At 39.7% G+C, this 24,787-nt stretch overlaps 1 protein-coding gene across 1 annotated transcript in view; it reads right to left on the minus strand.

Moving 5' to 3' along the window:
- SIGLEC1 (sialic acid binding Ig like lectin 1) overlaps positions 1-24,787 on the minus strand; it is a 103,860-nt gene that overhangs the window by 60,953 nt on the left and 18,120 nt on the right. The window contains exons 4-5 of the mRNA XM_089691169.1: positions 22,991-23,287; positions 16,518-16,775 (exon numbers count right to left, since the gene is read on the minus strand). Of these exons, the coding sequence (XP_089547295.1) occupies positions 16,518-16,775; positions 22,991-23,287 (555 nt within the window). The remainder of the gene's footprint in view (positions 1-16,517; positions 16,776-22,990; positions 23,288-24,787) is intronic.

The raw sequence follows: 24,787 nt of genomic DNA on the forward strand, positions 1-24,787 counted from the left end.
TGTATAATACATAAGGGGGGATATGATCTCCATGTATAATACATAAGGGGGGATATGATCACCATGTATAATACATAAGGGGGATATGATCACCATGTATAATACATAAGGGGGGATATGATCTCCATGTATAATACATAAGGGGGGATATGATGTCCATGTATAATACATAAGGGGGATATGATCACCATGTATAATACATAAGGGGGATATGATCTCCATGTATAATACATAAGGGGGGATATGATCACCATGTATAATACATAAGGGGGGATATGATCTCCATGTGTAATCCATAAGGGGGGATATGATCTCCATGTGTAATACATAAGGGGGGATATGATCTCCATGTATAATACATAAGGGGGATATGATCTCCATGTATAATACATACGGGGGGATATGATCTCCATGTATAATACATAAGGGGGGGTATGATCACCATGTATAATACATAAGGGGGATATGATCACCATGTATAATACATAAGGGGGGATATGATCTCCATGTATAATACATAAGGGGGGATATGATCACCATGTATAATACATAAGGGGGGATATGATCTCCATGTATAATACATAAGGGGGATATGATCACCATGTATAATACATAAGGGGGGATATGATCTCCATGTATAATACATAAGGGGTGATATGATCACCATGTATAATACATAAGGGAGGATATGATCCCCATGTATAATACATAAGGGGGGATATGATCTCCATGTATAATACATAAGGGGGGATATGATCTCCATGTATAATACATAAGGGGGATATGATCTCCATGTATAATACATACGGGGGGATATGATCTCCATGTATAATACATAAGGGGGGATATGATCACCATGTATAATACATAAGGGGGGATATGATCTCCGTGTAAAATACCTAAGAGGGGATATGATCTCCATGTATAATACATAAGGGGGGATATGATCTCCATGTATAATACATAAGGGGGGATATGATCTCCATGTATAATACATAAGGGGGGATGTGATCTCCATGTATAATACATAAGGGGGGATATGATCACCATGTATAATACATAAGGGGGGATATAATCTCCATGTATAAATACATAAGGGGGGATATGATCTCCATGTATAAATACATCAGTGGTTCATATAGTGAACTCGGTGTAGAGTTATTCACCCTGAGGTCATCACAGAGGACAAGGGGGCACTCTTTTCGTCTGGAGGAAAAGAGATTTAATCTCCAAACACGGAAATGTTTCTTTACAGTGAGAGCTGTGAAAATGTGGAATAGACTCCCTCAGGAGTTTATTCTGGCCAGCTCAGTGGATTGCTGTAGGAAAGTCCTGGATTGTTTCTTGGATACACAGAATATAACTGGATATAATATTTATAGATAAAGTTGATCCAGGGAATATCTGATTGCCTCTCGGGGGATCAGGAAGGAATTTGCAGGAGCAAATTGGATCATGCTTTGCTGGGTTTTTTGCCTTCTTCTGGATCAACTGTGGGTGTAGGATTATAACTTTTTTTTTTTATGGTTGAACTAGATGGACTTTTGTCTTTTTTTAGCTAGACTAACTATGTAACTATGTAACAACCTGGTATTATTACTGAAAAAAATAGTGTTGCACTGTCAGTAAAATGTTTAGTTCAGTATATAGTGCATAACATTGTATATAGTGTATAACAAATAAAGTCCTATAAATGAAATATCAAAGTCCACCAAAAGTGTGCACAGTCTTCATGTGCACCAACCATCAAGTGATGCCGCCTACCAAATCCTTAGACTGCACAACTCAAGAGGCCTACATCAGCATTTAAAATATGACAAATCCCAGATGAATAGACGGATGTCTCCAGCTCTCTTCTTCTCACACCTCAGCAAGCCTCAAGCCTCACTATCTCATGAATAGCCTCAAAAGTGGTTACTGGATTGCTTCTTTCATGTTGGTCACAGCAGCAAAAACACTTGCGAAGGAAAGAGCAAGGAAATCCCATAGTAAAGTACCCTTTAAAAACATTTATTAATAAAGTGGGTACTCACAAAACAGATAGTATGACAAGCATATCGCACGGCACAGCCGACTTTCCTGGCAAGCGTGATGATGTCACTATTTTTTTTCAGTTGTCTTTTGATATTTATGTGTAAATATCAATGAGTAATGCAGTCAGGATTTGTTACTTTCTCACCTTTATTTAATTTGATAGCGTATTGAATTTGCCAAGTGCAGGTTAAGCACAATATTGGATCACAAAATTGTGTTTTTGTGCATTAAAATTCATTAAAGTGTATTTTTTTCCAAACAATTAAATACCACTGAGCAAGTACCATGTGACAAAAAAAATTGCAACAACTACTATTTTATTCTCTAGAGCTTCTGCTTAAAAATAAGTATAATGTTTGTGGGATCTAAGTAATTTTCTAGCAAAAACAGCTGATTTTTACATGTAGAAGAGAAGTGCCAGAACTGGCCCAGTAGGCGAGTGGTTAAATGAACCTGTGCTAACATTGGTGTAGTACCAAAGATACTATACTGTATTCTCCTTATAAAATAAAATACTCCAAGAAAGCAGAAGTATTTGACTTCTTAAATCTGTACTTCCTTCCTCTTTCCCATTCTTCTCCCTGTTGTAAGCGGAAAACTCAAAATCAGTAGTAAGACACATGAGAAAAAAAAAGAACTACCTTCCATCCTAACACTGCTTACGAATCAAAAACTCTACCCTTCAGCTCATTTAACCCCCCCTCCCAAAAAAAACAAAAAACAAAACATGATTTGCTGAAATTAATTAACCTCCTTAGCGGTGTTCCCGAGTGTAGCTCGGGGTAAAGTTTCTGTACCAAGAGCGGTAACCCCGATCTACACTCGGGCTTACCATGCGGCGTTGCTCTGGGGGTCCCTGAAGCACTTACCTTGTCCTTCTCTCCCGCGATGTGTCCCCTGCAGTGTCCCCGGTCATCTCCTCCGGCCGATGCCGGCATCCGGCTTCTGTGTTCCGGTCCCTGTGACGTCGGGACGTACGGGCGCCGGAACCGGCAGGAAATGTGAAATTTTTACTGTCATTGCTGTTTCAAAGCATTTCACATACATTTTGTCCCGAGTGCTTTGTCCTGTGCCCTGCCTGCATTTTGACTGTTCTTTCTGCCTGGAAACCTAGAAAACCTAGAAAAGTCCATGGCTTCCAAAAGCGTCCCTTTACGTCAAAAGCGGTTTTAGACCGGCTAGAGAACAGCGATAGTAAATCAGAACCACTTGCAGAATTGAGTGATAATGATTCGTGGGTGAAATCCGTCATCAGACACTGAAAACGATTTTGCGACTTTGCTCAGCGATGTGCGAATTTGCCTCTGTATTTCACATTTCAGTGTTTTTGGTTTGATTATATTATTGAATCAAATTTATTATTATTATATTATTATTTTTTATGATTATTTATTAAATTATCATTTATGATTTCGTGTTTCAAGTTTTATCATATTCGGAATGTTTAATAGACTCTTGTTCTGACAGATTTCAGTGAGTTATTCCTAAAAATTACAGCCTACAATAAAAAACTACATATTTCCATGCAAAAAAATGGTACCGCTTTCAGCACAAAAAATCAGAAAGAATCATACCGCAGAGGAGGTTAATGGAAGAAATGTTATAAGAAAAAAAAAATCAGTAGTGAAGGGCGCGATGACTTACTAGTCTTCACTGTGTTTAGCTTTAAGTGCCTTATTTTCTAAAAAAATCTATACTCATCCAATACTTATTGGCCCTGTAATCTATTTATCATGAAATAATTTACTGTGTTTTTCTGCCTCCTTGTAACATCCTCTGTGATCTCCGGAACCTCTCCTGTTTAGAATGAGCAGTGCACATAAGTTATGGTCTATGAACACCACATACCCCATAGTCCATAGCAGGGGCGGACTGACCATTTGGAAACTCGGGCACTGCCCGAGGGCCCGGGGACAGTAGGGGGCCCCATGAGATGCCCCTGGTACCTTTTTCATAGGCTTTTTTGAGTTTGGGCAAGGACACAGGGGCCCCATGATCCCCTATTGCCCAGGGGCCCCATGAGTTGTCAGTCCGCCCCTGGTCCATAGTGTCCAGTTGGAGTGAGTAGAAGACAGTGGTTATTTTCCTACACACAGTGGGACCATGGAGAACAAATGTAGCCACCGAAAGTTGGATTACAGCAGCAACAAAAGAGGAATTTGTAGATCTGGAATACTTATTTGAATCATTTTTTAACCAGTTTGTTGGCACTAAGTCATCTCATTGTTTTATGTAGTTTTGTATTTCTTTTGTTTGTCAAAGTGCAGAGAGCACACAACAACCAAAGATGGGACCAAAGATCTCCTCCCAAGCAGCCACTGGGAATTATCCATACAGAAACGGCCATCGAGTGATAAGTCCCAGTGTTTACTACTGTGCAGAAGGCAATCCAACAATCAGAGAAAGGCAAAGGTGGGGCATTCATGGCTTGCTTCACTTTATTTTTGCTCTCCAGGTACCTCGTCAAATCCTCCCATGCTCATCCCAAGAACTTCTCCAAAGCCTCTCCCATCCACCAGAACTCTTAACCCTAATCTCTCCAATGATCTCCTACTCTATCCACCTTTAAGCAATCCCTGAAAACCCATGTCTTTAGCAAGACCTAGCATGCCTCTGCCTAAGAACTGACCTTTTACTTTGTCCATCAGCTCATCCCTCACAGTTATTATCTTTTCTATCACTTAACTCTCCATTTTAGATTGTAAGCTCTATCAAGCAGGGCCCTCTGATTCCTCTTTTATTGAATCGTAATGTAACTGAACTGTCTGCCTTCATTTTGTAAAGCGCTACATAGTTATATAGTTAGTCTGGCTGAAAAAAGACACAAGTCCATCTAGTTCAACCATAAAAGGGAAGAAAAAAAAGAATAATCCTACACCCACAGTTGATCCAGAAGAAGGCAAAAAAGACCCTGCAAAGCATGATCCAATTACCTTCTGCAGGGCAAAATTTCCATCCTTCCTCCTCTAAGAGGCAATCGGATATTCCCTGAACCAGATGTACCTATAAATATTAGTATCCAGTTATATTCTGTGTATCTAGGAAATAATCCAGGCATTTGTTAAAGCAATCCACTGAGCTGACCAGAACCAACTCTTGAGGGAATCTATTCCACATTTTCACAGCTCTTACTGTGAAGAAATCTTTCCATATTTGGAGAATAAATCTCTTTTCCTCCAGATGTAAAGAGTGCCCCCTTGTCCTCTGTGATGACCTCAGGGGGAATAACTCCACACCGAGTTCACTATATGAACCACTGATGTATTTATACATGGAGATCATATCCCCCCTTATGTATTTATACATAGAGGTCATATCCCCCCTTATGTATTATACATGGAGATCATATCCCCCTTATGTATTATACATGGAGATCATATCCCCCCTTATGTATTATACACGGAGATCATATCCCCCCTTATGTATTATACATGGAGATCATATCCCCCCTTATGTATTATACATGGAGATCATATCCCCCTTATGTATTATACATGGAGATCATATCCCCCCTTATGTATTATACATGGAGATCATATCCCCCTTATGTATTATACATGGAGATCATATCCCCACTTATGTATTTATACATGGAGATCATGTCCCCCCCTTATGTATTATACATGGAGATTATATCCCCCCTTATGTATTATACATGGAGATCATATCCCCCCTTATGTATTATACATGGTGATCATATCACCCCTTATGTATTATACATGGAGATCATATCCCCCTTATGTATTATACATGGAGATCATATCCCCCCTTATGTATTATACATGGTGATCATATCCCCCTTATGTATTATACATGGAGATCATATCCCCCCTCATGTATTATACATGGAGATCATATCCTCCTTATGTATTATACATGGAGATCATATCCCCCTTATGTATTATACATGGAGATCATATCCCCCTTATGTATTATACATGGAGATCATATCCCCCCTTATGTATTTATACATGGAGATCATGTCCCCCCCTTATGTATTATACATGGAGATCATGTCCCCCCCCCTTATGTATTATACATGGAGATTATATCCCCCCTTATGTATTATACATGGGGATCATATCACCCCTTATGTATTATACATGGAGATCATATCCCCCTTATGTATTATACATGGAGATCATATCCCCCTTATGTATTATACATGGAGATCATATCCCCCCTTATGTATTTATACATGGAGATCATGTCCCCCCCTTATGTATTATACATGGAGATTATATCCCCCCTTATGTATTATACATGGGGATCATATCACCCCTTATGTATTATACATGGTGATCATATCCCCCTTATGTATTTTACATGGTGATCATATCACCCCTTATGTATTATACATGGAGATCAAACCCCCCCTTATGTATTATACATGGAGATCATATCCCCCCTTATGTGTTTATACATGCTGATCATATCCCCCCTTATGTATTTATACATGGTGATCATATCCCCCCTTATGTATTATATATGGAGATCATATCCCCCCTTATGTATTATACATGGTAATCATATCCCCCCTTATGTATTATACATGTTGATCATATCCCCCCTTATGTATTATACATGGAGATCATATCCCCCCTTATGTATTATACATGGTAATCATATCCCCCCCTTATGTATTATACATGTTGATAATATCCCCCCTTATGTATTATACATGGTGATCATATCCCCCCCTTATGTATTATACATGGTGATCATATCCCGTCTTATGTATTATACATGGAGATCATATCCCCCCTTATGTATTATACATGGAGATCATATCCCCCGTTATGTATTATACATGGTGATCATATCCCCCTTATGTATTATATATGGAGATCATATCCCCCCTTATGTATTATACATTATTATTATTATTATTATTATTATACAGTATTTATAAAGCGCCAATAGTTCGCTCAGCGCTGTACATTACAGAGGGGGACAGAACATGTGACAGAACAATACCAATACAATGCAAAACATGAGGGGAATGAGGGCCCTGCTCCACAAGGAGATCATACCCCCCCTTATGTATTATACATGGAGATCATATCCCCCCTTATGTATTATACATGGAGATCATATCCCCCCCTTATGTATTATACATGGAGATCATATCCCCCCTTATGTATTATACATGGAGATCATATCCCCCCTTATGTATTATACATGGAGATCATATCCCCCCTTATGTATTATACATGGAGATCATATCCCCCCTTATGTATTATACATGGTGATCATATCCCCCTTATGTATTATACATGGAGATCATATCCCCCCTTATGTATTATACATGGTGATCATATCCCCCCTTATGTATTATACATGGAGATCATATCCCCCCTTATGTATTATACAGTGGGGATCGAAAGTTTGGGCATCCCAGCTACAAATTTATATTAATGTGCATAAAGAAGCCAAGGAAAGATGGAAAAATCTCCAAAAGGCATCACATTACAGATTAGACATTCTTATAATATGTCAACAAAAGTTAGATTTTATTTCCATCATTTACACTTTCAAAATAACAGAAAACAAAAAAATGGCGCCTGCAAAAGTTTGGGCACCCTGCAGAGCTAATATCTTGTACTGCCCCCTTTGCAAGTATCACAGCTTGTAAACGCTTTTTGTAGCCAGCCAAGAGTCTTTCAATTCTTGTTTGAGGTATCTTTGCCCATTCTTCCTTACAAAAGTCTTCCAGTTCTTTGAGATTTCTGGGCTGTCTGTCACGCTCTGCTCTTTTAAGGTCTATCCATAGATTTTCAATTATGTTCAGGTCAGGTGATTGTGAAGGCCATGGCAAAACCTTCAGTTTACGCCTCTTGATGTAATCCCCCGTGGATTTCGAGGTGTGTTTAGGATCATTATCCATTTGTAGAAGCCATCCTCTCTTTAACTTCAGCTTTTTCACAGATGGCATCAAGTTACCATCCAAAATTTGCTGAAATTTTATTGAATCCATTTTTCCTTCTACTCGTGAGATGTTCCCTGTGCCACTGGCTGCAACACAACCCCAAAGCATGATTGATCCAACCCCATGCTTAACAGTTGGACAGAGGTTCTTTTCATTAAATTCTGTGCCCCTTCTTCTCCAAACGTACCTTTGCTCATTCCGGCCAAAAAGTTCAATTTTAACCTTATCGGTCCACAGAACTTGTTTCCAAAATGCATCAGGCTTGTCTATATGTTCATTTGCAAAGTTCAAATGATGATTTTTGTGGTGAGGACGTAGAAGAGGTTTTCTTCTGATGACTCTTCCATGAAGACCATATTTGTACAAGTATCTCTTTATAGTGGAATAGTGTACCACAACTCCAGTGTCTGCCAGATCTTTCTGGAGGGATCGTGCAGTCAAACGTGGGTTTTGAATGGTTTTTCTCACAATCCTGCGAGCTGTTCTGTCTGATATTTTTCTTGGTCTTCCAGATCTTGCTTTAACTTCCACTGTTCCTGATGACTGCCATTTCTTAATTACATTCCGAACAGAGGATATTGACATCTGAAAACGCTTTGCTATCTTCTTATAGCCTTCTCCAGCTTTGTGAGCGTCAACTATTTTCAGTTTCAGTTTTCTAGACAACTGCTTAGAAGAACCCATGGTGCTGATTGTTGGGGCAAGGTCAGATGAGTCTGGGCATTTAAAAGCTTTGAGATTGACATCACCTGGTCTTCCCAGACGATGATTGAGAACAATCCATGACACTGGCAGGTCTCAGCTTTGCAAAGGGGGCAGTGCATGCTATAAATTCTGCAGGGTGCCCAAACCTTTGCAGACGCCATTTTTTTGTTTTCTGTTATTTTGAAAGTGTAAATGATGGAAATAAAATCTAACTTTTGTTGACATATTATAAGAATGTCTAATCTGTAATTTGATGCCTTTTGGAGATTTTTCCATCTTTCCTTGGCTTCTTTATGCACATTAATACAAATTTTTAGCTGGGGTGCCCAAACTTTCGATCCCCACTGTACATGGTGATCATATCCCCCCTTATGTATTATACATGGTGATCATATCCCCCCTTATGTATTATACATGGAGATTATATCCCCCCTTATGTATTATACATGGTGATCATATCCCCTCTTACGTATTATACATGGTGATCATATCCCCCCTTATGTATTATACATGGTGATCATATCCCCCCTTATGTATTATACATGGTGATCATATCCCCCCTTACGTATTATACATGGTGATCATATCCCCCCTTATGTATTATACATGGTGATCATATCCCCCCCTTATGTATTATACATGGTGATCATATCCCCCCCTTATGTATTATACATGGAGATCATATCCCACCTTATGTATTATACATGGAGATCATATCCCCCTTATGTATTATACATGGAGATCATATCCCCTCTTATGTATTATACATGGAGATCATATCCCCCCTTATGTATTATACATGGTGATCATATCCCCCCCTTATGTATTATACATGGAGATCATATCCCCCTTATGTATTATACATGGTGATCATATCCCGTCTTATGTATAATACATGGTGATCATATTCCCCCTTATGTATTATACATGGTAATCATATCCCCCCCCCCCTTATGCATTATACATGGTGATCTTATCCCCCCTTATGTATTATACATTATTATTATTATTATACAGTATTTATAAAGCGCCAATAGTTCGCTCAGCGCTGTACATTACAGAGGGGGACAGAACATGTGACAGAACAATACCAATACAATGCAAAACATGAGGGGAATGAGGGCCCTGCTCCACAAGGAGATCATACCCCCCCTTATGTATTATACATGGAGATCATATCCCCCCTTATGTATTATACATGGAGATCATATCTCCCCTTATGTATTATACATGGAGATCATATCTCCCCTTATGTATTATACATGGAGATCATATCCCCCTTATGTATTATACATGGTGATCATATCCCCCCTTATGTATTATACATGGAGATCATATCCCCCTTATGTATTATACATGGAGATCATATCCCCCCTTATGTATTATACATGGAGATCATATCCCCCCTTATGTATTATACATGGAGATCATATCCCCCCTTATGTATTATACATGGAGATCATATCCCCCTTATGTATTATACATGGTGATCATATCCCCCCTTATGTATTATACATGGAGATCATATCCCCCCCTTATGTATTATACATGGAGATCATATCCCCCCTTATGTATTATTCATGGAGATCATATCCCCCTTATGTATTATACATGTTGATCATACCCCCCCTTATGTATTATACATGTTGATCATATCCCCCGTTAATCAACTCTTCTCAAGAGAGAAGAAATTCAAGTTCTATAATATTTCCTTATACGGAGCTCCTCCATGCCTCCTATGGCTGTGCAAGCTGGTGGCGTTATGTAAATCCTGTATAATAATAATAACAATTATTATCAGAGTGATTAAAAGGCATTTTCAAGGCAGGATGGAATATTACAGGCTAAGTCTACCTTTGAAAAAACTAATAAATGCACATATTGCAGTGCAAGGGGCTGTAGGGGAGGAGAATCCTTACATGCTGTCATGGGAAGGGGAGGAGTTGAGGGCGGGCCATTTGCACAATGTTACATGCTCAGGTGTAACATGGTGAAAAGGTGGAGTTAGCCTTTAAATGCCTTAAAACAATGTGATTTACCTCTGTTTTGATGGTAAGGACTAATTTACACAGGCAAATGGAACTGTGCACCCATGAACAGAGCCGTGTTTATCCACCTGGGAGGCACAGCTACATGCACCCAGTCTGTTGAAATCAATAGTAGAAATCTTCGCTGATTTTCACATCCTTGTGTATACATTCGTGTTAGACCAAGGCACAACTGTGAATGCAGACAGACATTTTCGGTAAACCGTCAGAGAATCAGTAAATAAGAATTATGTAGCACATGCTGCCCATGTTCTTTTGGGCAAGGGTGGCATCTTTGAGTATCTCTATGCGGTGTTTGACTGGAAGTTGAATACATATAGTCAGGGGCGGACTGACAAGTCATGGGGCCCTTGGGCAATAGGGGATCATGGAGCCCCTGTGTCCTTGCCCACACTCAAAGCACACCCAAAAAAGCATATGAAAGGTACGAGGGACATCTCATGGGGCCCCCTACTGAACCTGGGCCCTCGGGCAGTGCCCGAGTTTCCGAATGGTCGGTCCAACCCTGCATATAGTGCAATACCCAAAAATCATGCTCCAATGTAAAGCATCACTCTCAATTATGTCCTTTTACTGAGGTTCCTAGAGCAGCCTTTTTCAACCAGGGTGCCTAGGCACCCTTTTTCAACCAGGGTGCCTTGGCACCCTGGGGTGTCTTCTGGGTTCTTCAGGGGTGCCTTTGCAAAATGCCTAAAAATTGCCATAAATTGTGTATAAGCCAGCAGGTGGATCAAGCCGCCTTCTTTACTACAAAGAACCACAGTTTTCATTGTACTGCATCATGACCTTGGGCGCTATGCAGGCAAGCTGCCAGCATCCTAACAACTCCTGACATCATTGGTTGATAAGAAGGACATCCAGCACCTGCACAGCATCTTTGTTTGACCCCCCCCCATCAGTATTGGGGTCACATTTGCTGCAAGGGGGAGTGAAATTGAGGAAGAAGAAATACCAGTCAGACACCCAACATATAACTCCTGTAATGTTGGGTGTCCTTTATATGTTGAGCCTGTATGTAAATGTATTAATTCAGGGTTTTTTTACATTTAAGAATGGGGTGCCCTGAGATTGCGCACAGTTTTAACCTCACTAGCGGTCTAATTATTTCAGATTTTTGGTGCTGAAAGTGGTACCATTATTTTGCATGGAAATTTGGCATTTTATATTGTAGGCCTGTAATTCTTAGGAATAACTCACTGAAATTTTTCTGAACAAGAGTCTAGTAAACATCCCGGGTATGATAAAATTTGAAACACAAAATCATAAATTATAATTTAATAAATAATCATAAAAAATAATAATATAATAATAATAAATTTAATTCAATAATATAATCAAACCAAAAACACTGAAATTTGAAATATAGCGCCAAGTTCGCACATCGCTGAGCAAAGTCGCAGAATCGTTTTCAGTGTCTGATGACGAATTTCCCCCACGAATCATTATCACTCAATTCTGCAAGTGGTTCTGATTTACTATCGCTGTTCTCTAGCCGGTCTAAAACCGCTTTTGACCTAAAGGGACGCTTTTTGGACGCCATGGACGTTTCTCAGTTTCCAGGCAGAAAGAACAGTAAAAATGCAGGCAGGGCACAGGACAAAGCACTCGGGACAAAATGTATGTGAAATGGTTTGATACAGGAATGTTATACTATGTGATTTTAGTGTATTTAGTGAATGTCACTTTTTACCATTTTCAAATTTGCCGCCAGTTTCGTCCCCCTTACGTCCCGATGTCACAGGGAACGGAACCCAGAAGACAGATGCCGGCATCCGCCGGATGACATTACAGGGGACACTGCAGGAGGGACATCGCGGGAGAGCAGGACAAGGTAAGTGATACTGGGACCCTGGAGCAGCGCTGCAAGGTATTCCCGAGTGTAGCTCGGGGTTACCGCTTGCGGTGCTAAAACTTTACCTCGAGCTACACTCGGGAATACCGCCAGGGAGGTTAAAGGGTGCCTTGACTAAAAAAGGTTGAGAAACATTGTCCTAGAGCAGGGTTTCTCAACCAGTGTTCCATGGAACCCCAGGGTTCCTCCAGAGGTTGCTAGGGGTTCCTTGAGCAACAATCAATATCTACCTCTCAGATAGGTTCCCGCTGACACCAATGATGTTTTTAGATATCTATAAGGGGGGTAATTCTTCTCAAAGACCACAAGTGTAAGGAACATTCTTCCCATTGACCATCACACGAATGTATCATGAGCTATAGATACAGTCATTTTTAGCAGGGGTTCCCCCGAGACTAAAAAGTCTTTCAAGGGTTCCTCTGTGTTGAAAAGGTTGACAAAGGCTGCCCTAGAGGATAATAATAAATATTTTATTCATAGTCAGCTGGAATGGTTAGGAGTATTGGGACCTGTGAATAGATCTGAGTTTAAGGTGAGCGCATTCACTGACTGGTGTTGGACCACGAGGGCTTTTTTGAAGTTGGGGCCTCGCTGTGGACACATGCAGCTTTCTGGATACAAGTATTGAACAGTTTACTGGCAGTTTATTATTTCTGCTTCTCCCTTCTCAAAAAATGAAGACTTTTTAGTTGGGAGGTTCTCACCATTATTGCACTCTGGATGTTTTTGTTGTTTTGATTGTTACACTGAATTTATTATGTTTTAGTTACTATTTTAATTTGAATTATTGCAATCGTGCAGTTAATTTGTAGTGCAACTATAAATAGGAAGGGTTTCCACCATCCCTGCTAAGTTTTCTTTTTTATATTTTACTTTTATTTTGATGTGTATTACATGTAAAGTCTCATATCACTTGAATTATTGCACTTTTAGTTAATTTTCAGTGCAAATATTTATAGGAGGGGTTTTCACTATCCCTGCTAAATTTAATTTTTTTGTTGTTTTTTGTTAGCTTTGATGTGTATTATATGTACAGTTACATATCACAAACACTGGTATTGTGGTGATATTGAAGTTTATTGAAAATACCATACGTTAGAGGGTTCCACAATTGTTGCTAAGTTATTGGTTAGTAAGGTAGCGCTGCACATTTTGTTTTGTTAAGCTGACAGGGGTGTTTACTTTTCCCACTTCCATCTAAAACTAAAAAAGGTTTTGACTTGAGATACACTTACAAGTTCCTAGTATAAAACATAATTGGGGTACTTATTTCAGATGATTGCAAAATGCCAAACAGTGTGGCAATGCAGTGGGAAAATTCCTCTATAAAGATCTTTACTTTTTTCTAGAGGGTTCATCAAAAAGAGGAAGGAGGTCCTAATTCCTCTATATAGATCTTTAGATCACCAGAGGGATTACCAGCAGGAGAAAGGAGGTCCTGATTCCTCTATATAGATCTTTAGTTTTCTCTAGAGGGATCATCAGCAGATGGAAAGAGGTCCTGATTTCTCTATGTAGATCTTTAGTTATCACTAGAGGGGTCACCAGCAGGAGGAAGGAGGTTCTGATTTCTCTATATAGATCTTAGTTATCACTAGAAGGAGGAATGAGGTCCTGATTCCTTTATATAGATCTTTCATTTTCTCTAGAGGGGTCATCAGCAGAAGGAAAGAGGTCCTGATTCCTCTATATAGATTTTTAGTTATCAGTAGAGGGTTTTCCAGCAGGAGGAAGGAGGTTCTGATTCCTCTATATAGATCTTTAGTTTTCTCTAGAGGGGTCACCAGCAGGAGGAATGAGGTCCTGATTCCTCTATATAGATCTTTAGTTATCACTAGAGGGGCCACCAGCAGGAGGAAGGAGGTCCTGATTTCTCTATATAGATCTTAGTTATCACTAGAGGGGTCACCAGAAGGAGGAATGAGTTCCTGATTCCTTTATATAGATCTTTCATTTTCTCTAGAGGGGTCATCAGCAGAAGGAAAGAGGTCCTGATTCCTCTATATAGATCTTTAGTTATCACTAAAGGGTTCACCAGCAGGAGGAAGGAGGTTCTGATTCCTCTATATAGATCTTTAGTTTTCTCTAGAGGGGTCACCAGCAGGAGGAATGAGGTCCTGATTCCTTTATATAGATCTTTCATTTTTTCTAGAGGGGTCATCAGCAGAAGGAAAGAGGTCCTGATTCCTCTATATAGATTTTTAGTTATCACTAGAGGGTTCACCAGCAGGAGGAAGGAGGTTCTGATTCCTCTATATAGATCTTTAGTTTTCTCTAGAGGGGTCACCAGCAGGAGGAAGGAGGTCCTGATTCCTCTATATGGATCTTTATATCACTAGAGGGGTCACCAGTGGGAGGACAGAGGTCCAGATTCCTCTATATAAATCTTTAGTTATCACTAGAAGGGGTCAACAGCAGGAGAAAGGAGGTCCTGATTTATCTATACAGATCTTTATATCACTAGAGTGCTCACCAACAGGAGAAGGGGACCATGATTTCCCTATGTAGGTCTTTAGCTATATCACTAGAGGGGTCACCAGTTGGAAGATTAAGGCCCGATTCCATATACAGTAGATTTGTAGTTAGACCTAATTTAGAATGCTATGCCCAGTTCTGGGGACCTCACGTACAAAAAGATATTGACAGCATAGAACAAGAGACCAGAGACGTGCAACAAAAATGGTGAAGGGTCAGAGAGATAAAACATATCAGGAGAGACATCAGAAACCTAATATGTACAGTCTGAAGGAAAGAAAGAAAAGGGGAGAAATGACTGAAACCTTAAATACATAGGAAGTAAACAAATTCAGAAGGGCAGTATTTTCAATATGAAGCTAAGATCAAGAAAATGGGGAGTTAGTGAGTCAGACAACAGTAAATGTATTCAAACATGATTGGTACAAACATAGATCTATACTCTATAAAATCTATAAAAGTTAAAAAAATAAAGACTCGATGGACCATTTAGTCTTTTTTGCCATCATTCAATGTCTCTAAAAAATATAGAGAAAAAACAAAAAAGTAGAAGAATCCAACCCCCTCTTCTGGCTTGGACATACTAGAGCCCTCACTTCTCCCTTATTCGCTGCACGTCATTGATCCAAGCATTTTAGCTCTTTTGGCTTCTTGAAAGTCTTTCACTATGCTAAAGTTCCATAGACTATGATCCATGAGTAACTAAATGTATTATTGTAGAATCTGAGGATCCTGCTATTGAGATTCTGAATCGATTACAAAATACTATACTTTAACATTTTCTAAATACAGTACATGCTATAAATTCAGGAGATTTATTATGATATAATGGAACAATATTGAACAAAAACGGCTTTTGTGAATTGGCATAAACTTTTACAAATATGCAGATGGATGCAAGAAAACTTTGTTTTAGATATAACATTAGTATCTGTTCTTTATAATAACTGAACACTAATTTGTGGCATTTCCTCCAATTCTTCGAAAAGCAGCAAAAGAAGAAAGATTTGAGCAAGGGAATTTCCACACTGCCAAAGTTAATTTCTGCGTATAAAACATGACATCTATTATATTGTTAATAAAAAGAGATTTCAATTGTGTAGTTTTTTTTTTAATTTTCAGAAAATGTTTATTCATTACACATGAATACTGTGAAATATGGAAAGTTTTATGATAAAAATAGTTTTTGATTTGTTTACCAAATTGGAGAAAGCCGCAGGAAATCTACAATGTTTGAGCTGTCACCAAAACAAGAGTTAAGAATAAATCTTTCAATGGGATCTTTTTTAGTGCCAAACGGGACTTTTCTCTCACTTCCTGTTATGTTAAAATAAGTGGAGAGGGTATTTAACCCTTCCCCATTGGCCAAAGATACATTTTCACGTTTTTAGCATGTCTTTAGCTACCAGGGTAAAATGAATTCCATTCCACAGAGGACATTAAGAACTCATCCTGTTGAGAAGGATTTACTTACCGAAGATGGTCAGCCTCATCTCTGAAAACCCATTTCCGATGGCGTTCTCAGCCTCACATCGATATTCTCCATGGTCAGTCCTGGAGATGCTATTAAAAGTCACCGAAGGCTCCTGGGAAAACTGCTGGCCATCCTTGTACCAGATGTATTTAGTGACTTCTGGGTTGCTGCTGTTCACATGACAGGTCAGGTTAACAGAATCTCCCAGTTTAATATTATTCCCTGAAGGATGGATGAGGATGCTCACTCTGGGAAAATCTTAAAAATAATAAAAGGAAAGCGGGTATAAATGCATTGTAATTCAAGAACACTCATTGACATGAATTACAGAACCATTATGATGATACTGTTGACTGCAATCGAACAGTTATTAATTGACAGAAGATCATCTATAGATTATTTGTTTGAAAGGTCTTTTGAAGATAAATGTTATTTTAACCCCTGCTTAGAAACTGTCTGTTGAGTTTCTAAGCAGGGGTTAGTGCCCCTTTTAGGGACCCCCTCCCCTGGGTGGATGTGATGGGTGAGGCTAGCTTAGTCCCTTATATTTTGGAGCCAGAAGAGCTTGGGGCAGAGGGTGATGGGAAAAGGCTACCCCTAGTATACTGCCACATTAGCTTGTAGCCTTAAAAAGTATACCCATCGGAGTAAGCCAGGTTCAAGCTCCATTGGAGAACTCACCTATGGGGATCTATGGTGAAGGCAATGGAAGAGTTGTCTTTGTCCATCCAAAATTAATATTGCGCTGTGCAGAGTTATTGATGTTGGGAGTAAAGAAGTGGAAGTGAAGGGTGTGTTGGCCAAGAACTGTACACGTTAAAAGGCTGAACGTCTGGACATTCCCTATTTCTGGAGGTGGGCCTTGGAACAGTAGAATGCGAGTGATGAAAGATGGTGGAGTTTCTCTAAGTTACAGGTATGTGTGTTACATAGTTAGTCTGGCTGAAAAAAGACAAAAGTCCACCTAGTTCAACAATAAAAAAAAAAAAAGTTATAATCCTACACCCACAGTTGATCCAGAGGAAGGCAAAAAACCCAGCAAAGCATGATCCAATTTGCTCCTGCAGGGGAAATATTCTTTCCTGATCCCCTGAGAGGCAATCGGATATTCCCTGGATCAACTTTACCTATAAATGTTATATCCAGTTATATTCTGTGTATCTAAGAAAGAATACAGGACTTTTGTGTTCCACATTTTCACAGCTCTTACTGTGAAAAAATCTTTCCATATTTGGAGAATAAATCTCTTTTTCTCCAGAAGTAAAGAATGCCCCCTTGTCCTCTGTGATGACCTGAATGAATAGCTCTACACTGATTTCACTATATGAACCACTGATGTATTTATACATAGAGATCATATCCCCCCTTATGTATTATACATGGAGATCATATCCCCCCTTATGTATTATACATGGAGATCATATCCCCCTTATGTATTATACATGGAGATCATATCCCCACTTATGTATTATACATGGAGATCATATCCCCCCTTATGTATTATACATGGAGATCATATCCCCCTTATGTATTATACATGGAGATCATATCCCCCCTTATGTATTATACATGGAGATCATATCCCCCCTTATGAATTATACATGGAGATCATATCCCCCCTTATGTATTATACATGGAGATCATACCCCCCTTATGTATTATACATGGAGATTATACCCCCCTTATGTATTATACATGGTGATCATATCCCCCCTTATGTATTATACATGGAGATCATATCCCCCCTTATGTATTATACATGGAGATCATATCCCCCTTATGTATTATACATGGAGATCATATCCCCCCTTATGTATTATACATGGAGATCATATCCCCCCTTATGAATTATACATGGAGATCATATCCCCCTTATGTATTATACATGGAGATCATACCCCCCTTATGTATTATACATGGAGATTATACCCCCCTTATGTATTATACATGGTGATCATATCCCCCCTTATGTATTATACATGGTGATCATATCCCCCTTATGTATTATACATGGTGATCATATCCCCCCTTATGTGTTATACATGGAGATCATATCCCCCTTATGTGTTATACATGGAGATCATATCCCCCCTTATGTGTTATACATGGAGATCATACCCCCCCTTATGTGTTATACATGGAGATCATATCCCCCCTTATGTGTTATACATGGAGATCATATCCCCCCTTATGTGTTATACATGGAGATCATATCCCCCTTATGTGTTACACATGGAGATCATATCCCCCCTTATGTGTTACACATGGAGATCATATCCCCCCTTATGTATTACACGTGGAGATCATATCCCCCCTTATGTATTACACGTGGAGATCATATCCCCCCTTATGTATTATACATGGAGATCATATCCCCCCTTATGTATTATACATGGAGATCATATCCCCCCTTATGTATTATACATGGAGATCATATCCCCCCTTATGTATTATACATGGAGATCATATCCCCCCTTATGTATTACACATTGTGATCATATCCCCCTTATGTATTATACATGGAGATCATATCCCCCCCCTTATGTATTATACATGGATATCATATCCCCCCCTTATGTATTATACATGGATATCATATCCCCCCCCTTATGTATTATACATGATGATCATTTCCCCCCTTATGTATTATACATGGAGATCATATCCCCCTTATGTATTATACATGGAGATCATATCCCCCCTTATGTATTATACATGGAGATCATATCCCCCCTTATGTATTATACATGGAGATCATATCCCCCCTTATGTATTATACATGGAGATCATATCCCCCCTTATGTATTATACATGGAGATCATATCCCCCTTATGTATTATACATGGAGATCATATCCCCCCTTATGTATTATACATGGAGATCATATCCCCCTTATGTATTATACATGGAGATCATATCCCCCCTTATGTATTATACATGGTGATCATATCCCCCTTATGTATTATACATGGAGATCATATCCCCCCTTATGTATTATACATGGAGATCATATCCCCCCTTATGTATTATACATGGAGATCATATCCCCCCTTAATCTCCTATTCTCAAGAGAGAATAAATTCAGTTCCTCTAATCTTTCCTCATAGCTGATCTCCTCCATGCCTCTTATCAGTTTGGTTGCCCTTCTCTGCACTTTCTCCAGTTTCAGAATAAAAAATACAATTATTTAGAGGTTGGATGAAAAAGTTTAGTGCAGTATACTATTACACTTTTGATAGTTAATAGGGATACATTTGGGTTTGGTCCGAACTAGGTCTGCACCCAGACATTAACTGTCATTGCTGGGCCAATAAGGTGCCCAAAGGAGTTCCTCCAAACCCCATCCACAGCTGCATGTACTATGGTCATGTGCTCGTATTAGGTCATTAGGTGAATGTTGTCATTAGGTCAGTGATGACATGAGCATTCCTGGTCCTTTGTGTACATCAGCTGACAGGTGAGGAATCTCCTGCTTGCAGCTCACTGACCCAGCAATGACAGCTAACTTCCAAATTCTGATGAACATAGTTTCATTAGTAGTTAAATATTATGCAGATACATTTATCAGACCAGAGCTACTGCACATCACCAATCTTGTATCAAAATATAACCCAAACCATCCTCTCCACCCAAGACATCCTGCTCTCTAGCTCCCCTGTCTCTTCCTCCCATGCTCATCTTCAGGACTTCTCCAGAGCCTCTCCTATCCTCTGAAACTCTCTACCTCGGTCTCTTCGGCTATCTGTACTCTGGCCACCTTTAGGCGACCCCTGAAAACTTTTCTCTTCAGGAAAGCCTATCACACCTCTACCTAACAACTGAACTTTTAATTCTACCATGAGCTCATCCCTCACAGTTATTGCTTTTTGTACCACTTTTGTACCACTTTGTACCGCCCTTCCTGACCAGGCCATTATTTGCGATATGGCACTACATTAATTTAACTGACAATTGCGCGGTCATGCAACGTTGCACCCAAATTAAATTTACGTCCTTTTTTGCCCACAAATAGAGATTTCTTTTGGTGTTATTTGATCGCCTGTGCAGTTTTTATTTTTTGTGCTATAAACAAAAAAAACCTGACAATTTAAAAAAAAAAACATTTTTGACTTTTTGCTATAAAACATATCCAGTATAAAAAATAAAAAAAATCAATTTTGTTAATAAATTTAGCCCAAAATGTATCCTGCTCCATGTCTTTGCTAAAAAATATCTTAATACATGTAAATTAATTGGTTTACGTGAAAGTTATAGCATTTACAAATGGCGGTATATATACTGGAATATTTCTTTATTTAGTATTTTTGCTAGTAATGGTGGTGATCAGAGACTTTAAGTGGGTCAGCAGGACTGCGGCGGGCACTCTGACACTGGAGTGAACTGACTTGGTGTCACTGACATGCTCAGTGACACCAATACAGTGATCAGTGCTAATAAAAGCACTGACACTTTACTGATGCCACTGGGCATAAAGGGGTTAACATGTGGGGCGATCAAAGGGTTAACTGTGTGCTGTGTGTTTTTTTTTACTATGTGGGCTGTGTGTGTTTTCCACTTGTAAGCACACTGCTTTGTATGGCTCTGCTACAAAGCGGTGTGCAGGAGCTGACAGGGGACAGATCTGTATTGTTTATATACAGGTCTCTCCCCTGTCGGAAATCCTAAAGATTACTGGATACCGGTGGGAAATCACTGGCCCGGGACCCTGTGATTGACAGCCGAGGCCACGAATGGTGGCACAGTTAGGGTGTGCGCACGCCCCCTACCTGGAACGTGATTTTAGGCACCCGTACCACCCTGTAGCAGTATTTCTGCAATAGGGCAGCATGGAAGCAGTTAAAGTGTCACTAAACCCAGGACCCTGCATTCACTATACATACAGAGAACATGGAAATATAATTTTTTTAGTAAATAAATTGCTAAATACCTTTTCTCATCAGCAGTATATAGCAGTCTTGTGACTTCTATCAGTGTCTGGCAGAGCACTGGCTAAAGCTTGTAGGAGGAGTTTTTATTCTTCCCTGATTTTCCTATGAGGTTGTAGAACCCCTGACCCTCTGTCTGGACAGTGCTGATTGGCCCTGTGCCGATCACATGCACCCTCCCAAGAACCCCCCCAAAACTCTCAAGCAATACACACCAGACTGAGCATGTGCAGCTTGCCCCCAAGACTCTGTGCTATCAGCAGATGAATTGGGGATAGTAGAAGAAGGGGGAATCAGAGAAGACAGGATCAAACATCCTTTTTAAACAATGCAGAGGATTAACCCCTTAGGTTCCACAGTGAGTATAACACGCATGCTTTACTGCATATACAGACTGATTGTACTGTTGTGGATTTAGTAACACTTTAGGCAGGGCCCTCTTAACCCTCTTGTACTTTATTATATTGTAACTGTACTGTCTCCCTTTATATTGTACAGCGCTGTGCAAACTGTTGGCTCTATATGCTGTAAATCCTGTATAATTATAATCAGACCAAACTGAGTGCAAATTGCAGAGGAGACAACGATAGAGCAATTTGGTTCCGAAAGCGGCACATTCCCTCCAAATGAGGTACAGTTGGGTGCAGGGGCGGACTGACAACTCATGGGGCCTCCAGGCAATAAGGGATCATGGGGCCCCTGTGTCCTTGCCCACACTCCAAAAAGCCTATGAAAAAGGTACCAGGGGCATCTCATGGGGCCCCCTACTGACCCCGGGCCCTCGGGCAGTGCCCGAGTTTCCAAATGGTCAGTCCGCCCCTGGTTGGGTATGTAGAATGGTGAGTATACCTTGCAGGGGAGGGGGCTATCAGGAGACACTTTCACTAAATGGGCAGGTGACAATGTTTCTTTGAGTTCCTATGTTCCTATGACACATGATTTGAGCCAATCCAGAAATATTTCTGCAGTAATTTGTAGAAGGGGAATACACATGGACACTTCATTCTATATCAAAGTAAAATCAAAAGTTAATATAGTTGAGAAGATAACATGGTGATCTGTAGCACACTGCAGCAAATATAAAATAGGTGATAAGCACCCAAAAAATTCATACATATGGCAAATAGCGACTCTATGCCATGTGCCATCACCATATCAATTTAGCATCAAGTTCAGATTATAGGGGTATAGAGAAAAATTTCAACAAATCCCAGCACTGGAAGATAATGCTTTGGACAGCAACTGTCATGAGCATCATACCCTGGGCTGGGCATTATCAAAAGTTCAAAGAAATATTCCCAAAGCACACATTCCTGGAAATGGTTGCCAGATAAGTGGGTGTTGTAGCGATCACTGGTTAGAAAGCAGAAACACTCAGAACAGAAGATATGTCACCGGCACACCAAGGATCTCTAAAAAAAGGTCCAATGTTTCATTTGATGGACCCTTTTTTGGAGATCCTTGTTGTGCTGATGACATATCTTCTTTTCATGCCTGGCCATTATGTGATATTCTTTTTATATTACTAATCCAGAGGTTCCTACGTACGTCTGACATCGAGGGTAACCTCCTTTGCTGAAGTTTGATTTCCAACAGACACTGCACAGAGAATTTTCTTCTTATGTTCCATCCAAGTTAAGCTGGTTGTCAGGTTTTGCATCATGATAACGGCAGTAGTATCCAGATGCACATCGTTAGATAACAATGATTTCTCTGGTGTGTAGTCCTTCCAGTTTAGAGTCACTGAGCCATCTGGACAAAAGTAAGGTGTGGAGCACTGAAATGTCACTGAAGTTTCTTCATCAATAAGTGGCGGGACCACCACTTCTGGAAGGAGGAGGTCATCTGCAGAGAGAAAAACATGTCTATATATATATTCTATCTATCTATCTATCTATCTATCTATCATCTATCTATCATCTATCTATCATCTATCTATCTATCCATCCATCTATCCATCTCTCCATCCATCTATCTACCTATCTATCTATCTATCTATCTATCTATCTATCTATCTATCTATCTATCTATCCATCCATAAATCAATGAATGCAACCACTATTACTGTATCTGTGCATGGTGCAATGAAACACATGTGCATTGAAGCTGAATTGCCTTAGTGCATTGGGGTGTCAGTTAAAATAATTGCACTGCAACATGTTAACACGCTTAATGTGTGTTGATATGCCTTGTAGTAACATGCATATTAATAGATACGATAGTAATAATAGATGTGGGTTGATATAATAAACAAAATCATATAAAAATAATAAAAGAAAATTACATACCAACAGTGAAAAAATGTACATATTTAATTGCAAGGCAGAAGTAGTTTTGTGAACCAACTAGAGTTTGCTATGACTGTGATTGAAAGGAGCAGCCACCTGTAAAGAATAGCAGCGGGAGCTCCAAGATAACGTTGATAAAATCAAAGAAAGATTACAATGCAAAGACATTTGTAGTAAGCAATGTACACATTTATTAAAAAGAAAATGCACTCAGAAAGATAGGGGAAATGGTAGATAAAGCCTGAAAGACACACGGTCGCTTCTGATGTTGCCATCCTGCCCTGGACACCAGAAGGGAGTAAATATTGCTTAGGTGCTTATAGGACAGAAGGTAGTCCATAGGGTTAGGCTGATTAAAGGGATCTCTCTACACCGAAGTGTTCCAATAACCACTTCAAGGATGAGAACACAGTACGTTGAAGCAATTTACACCATGCAAAGCCATTATAGATCCTTATTCACAATGTCCTGGTCTCCTAACTGGGGTCTGATGGTGGTCAGCATCTGGAGATCTGAGTTCTGCATGGTCATCAGTTGTGAATTGTCTTCATTTGGAGAGAAGGGAAGTTTTGTGTGGCTTTGCCAGTCCCTGATGTAATTGGGGAGAGGAGTTGAACATTACATACTTGGTGCAGGATGGTAAGAGTTGTAGCTGCATGTAATGGTACTGAGTTGGGCGAAGGAGGGTTCTGCCAGGAGCTTATCAGTCTGAGAGTTATATTGGTCTCCACTGCTAATAAGTCCTGGAGATGTGGACAGCTGCATATCGAACCCTAGGAGAAGGTATATGTGAGTACTGGGGATGTGGGCAGTTGCATACCAAACACTAGGGGAAGATATTTGTGAGCCCTGGAGATGTGGGTGATTGCATAACAAACCCTAACAGAAGGTATTTGTGAGCAATAGAGCTATGGGCAGTTGAATGTCGAACCCTTGGGGAAGGTATTAGTGAGCCCTGTAGATGTAGGCAGTCGCATGTCGAACCCTAGGGGAAGGTATTAGTGAGCCCTGGAGATGTTGGCAGTTGCATGTTGAACCCTTGGGGAAGGTATTTGTG

Source organism: Staurois parvus, unplaced genomic scaffold (assembly GCF_062004578.1).
Source record: "Staurois parvus isolate SC_StPar_1 unplaced genomic scaffold, SC_StPar_1.0 ptg000552l, whole genome shotgun sequence".
Taxonomy (NCBI): Eukaryota; Metazoa; Chordata; class Amphibia; order Anura; family Ranidae; genus Staurois; species Staurois parvus.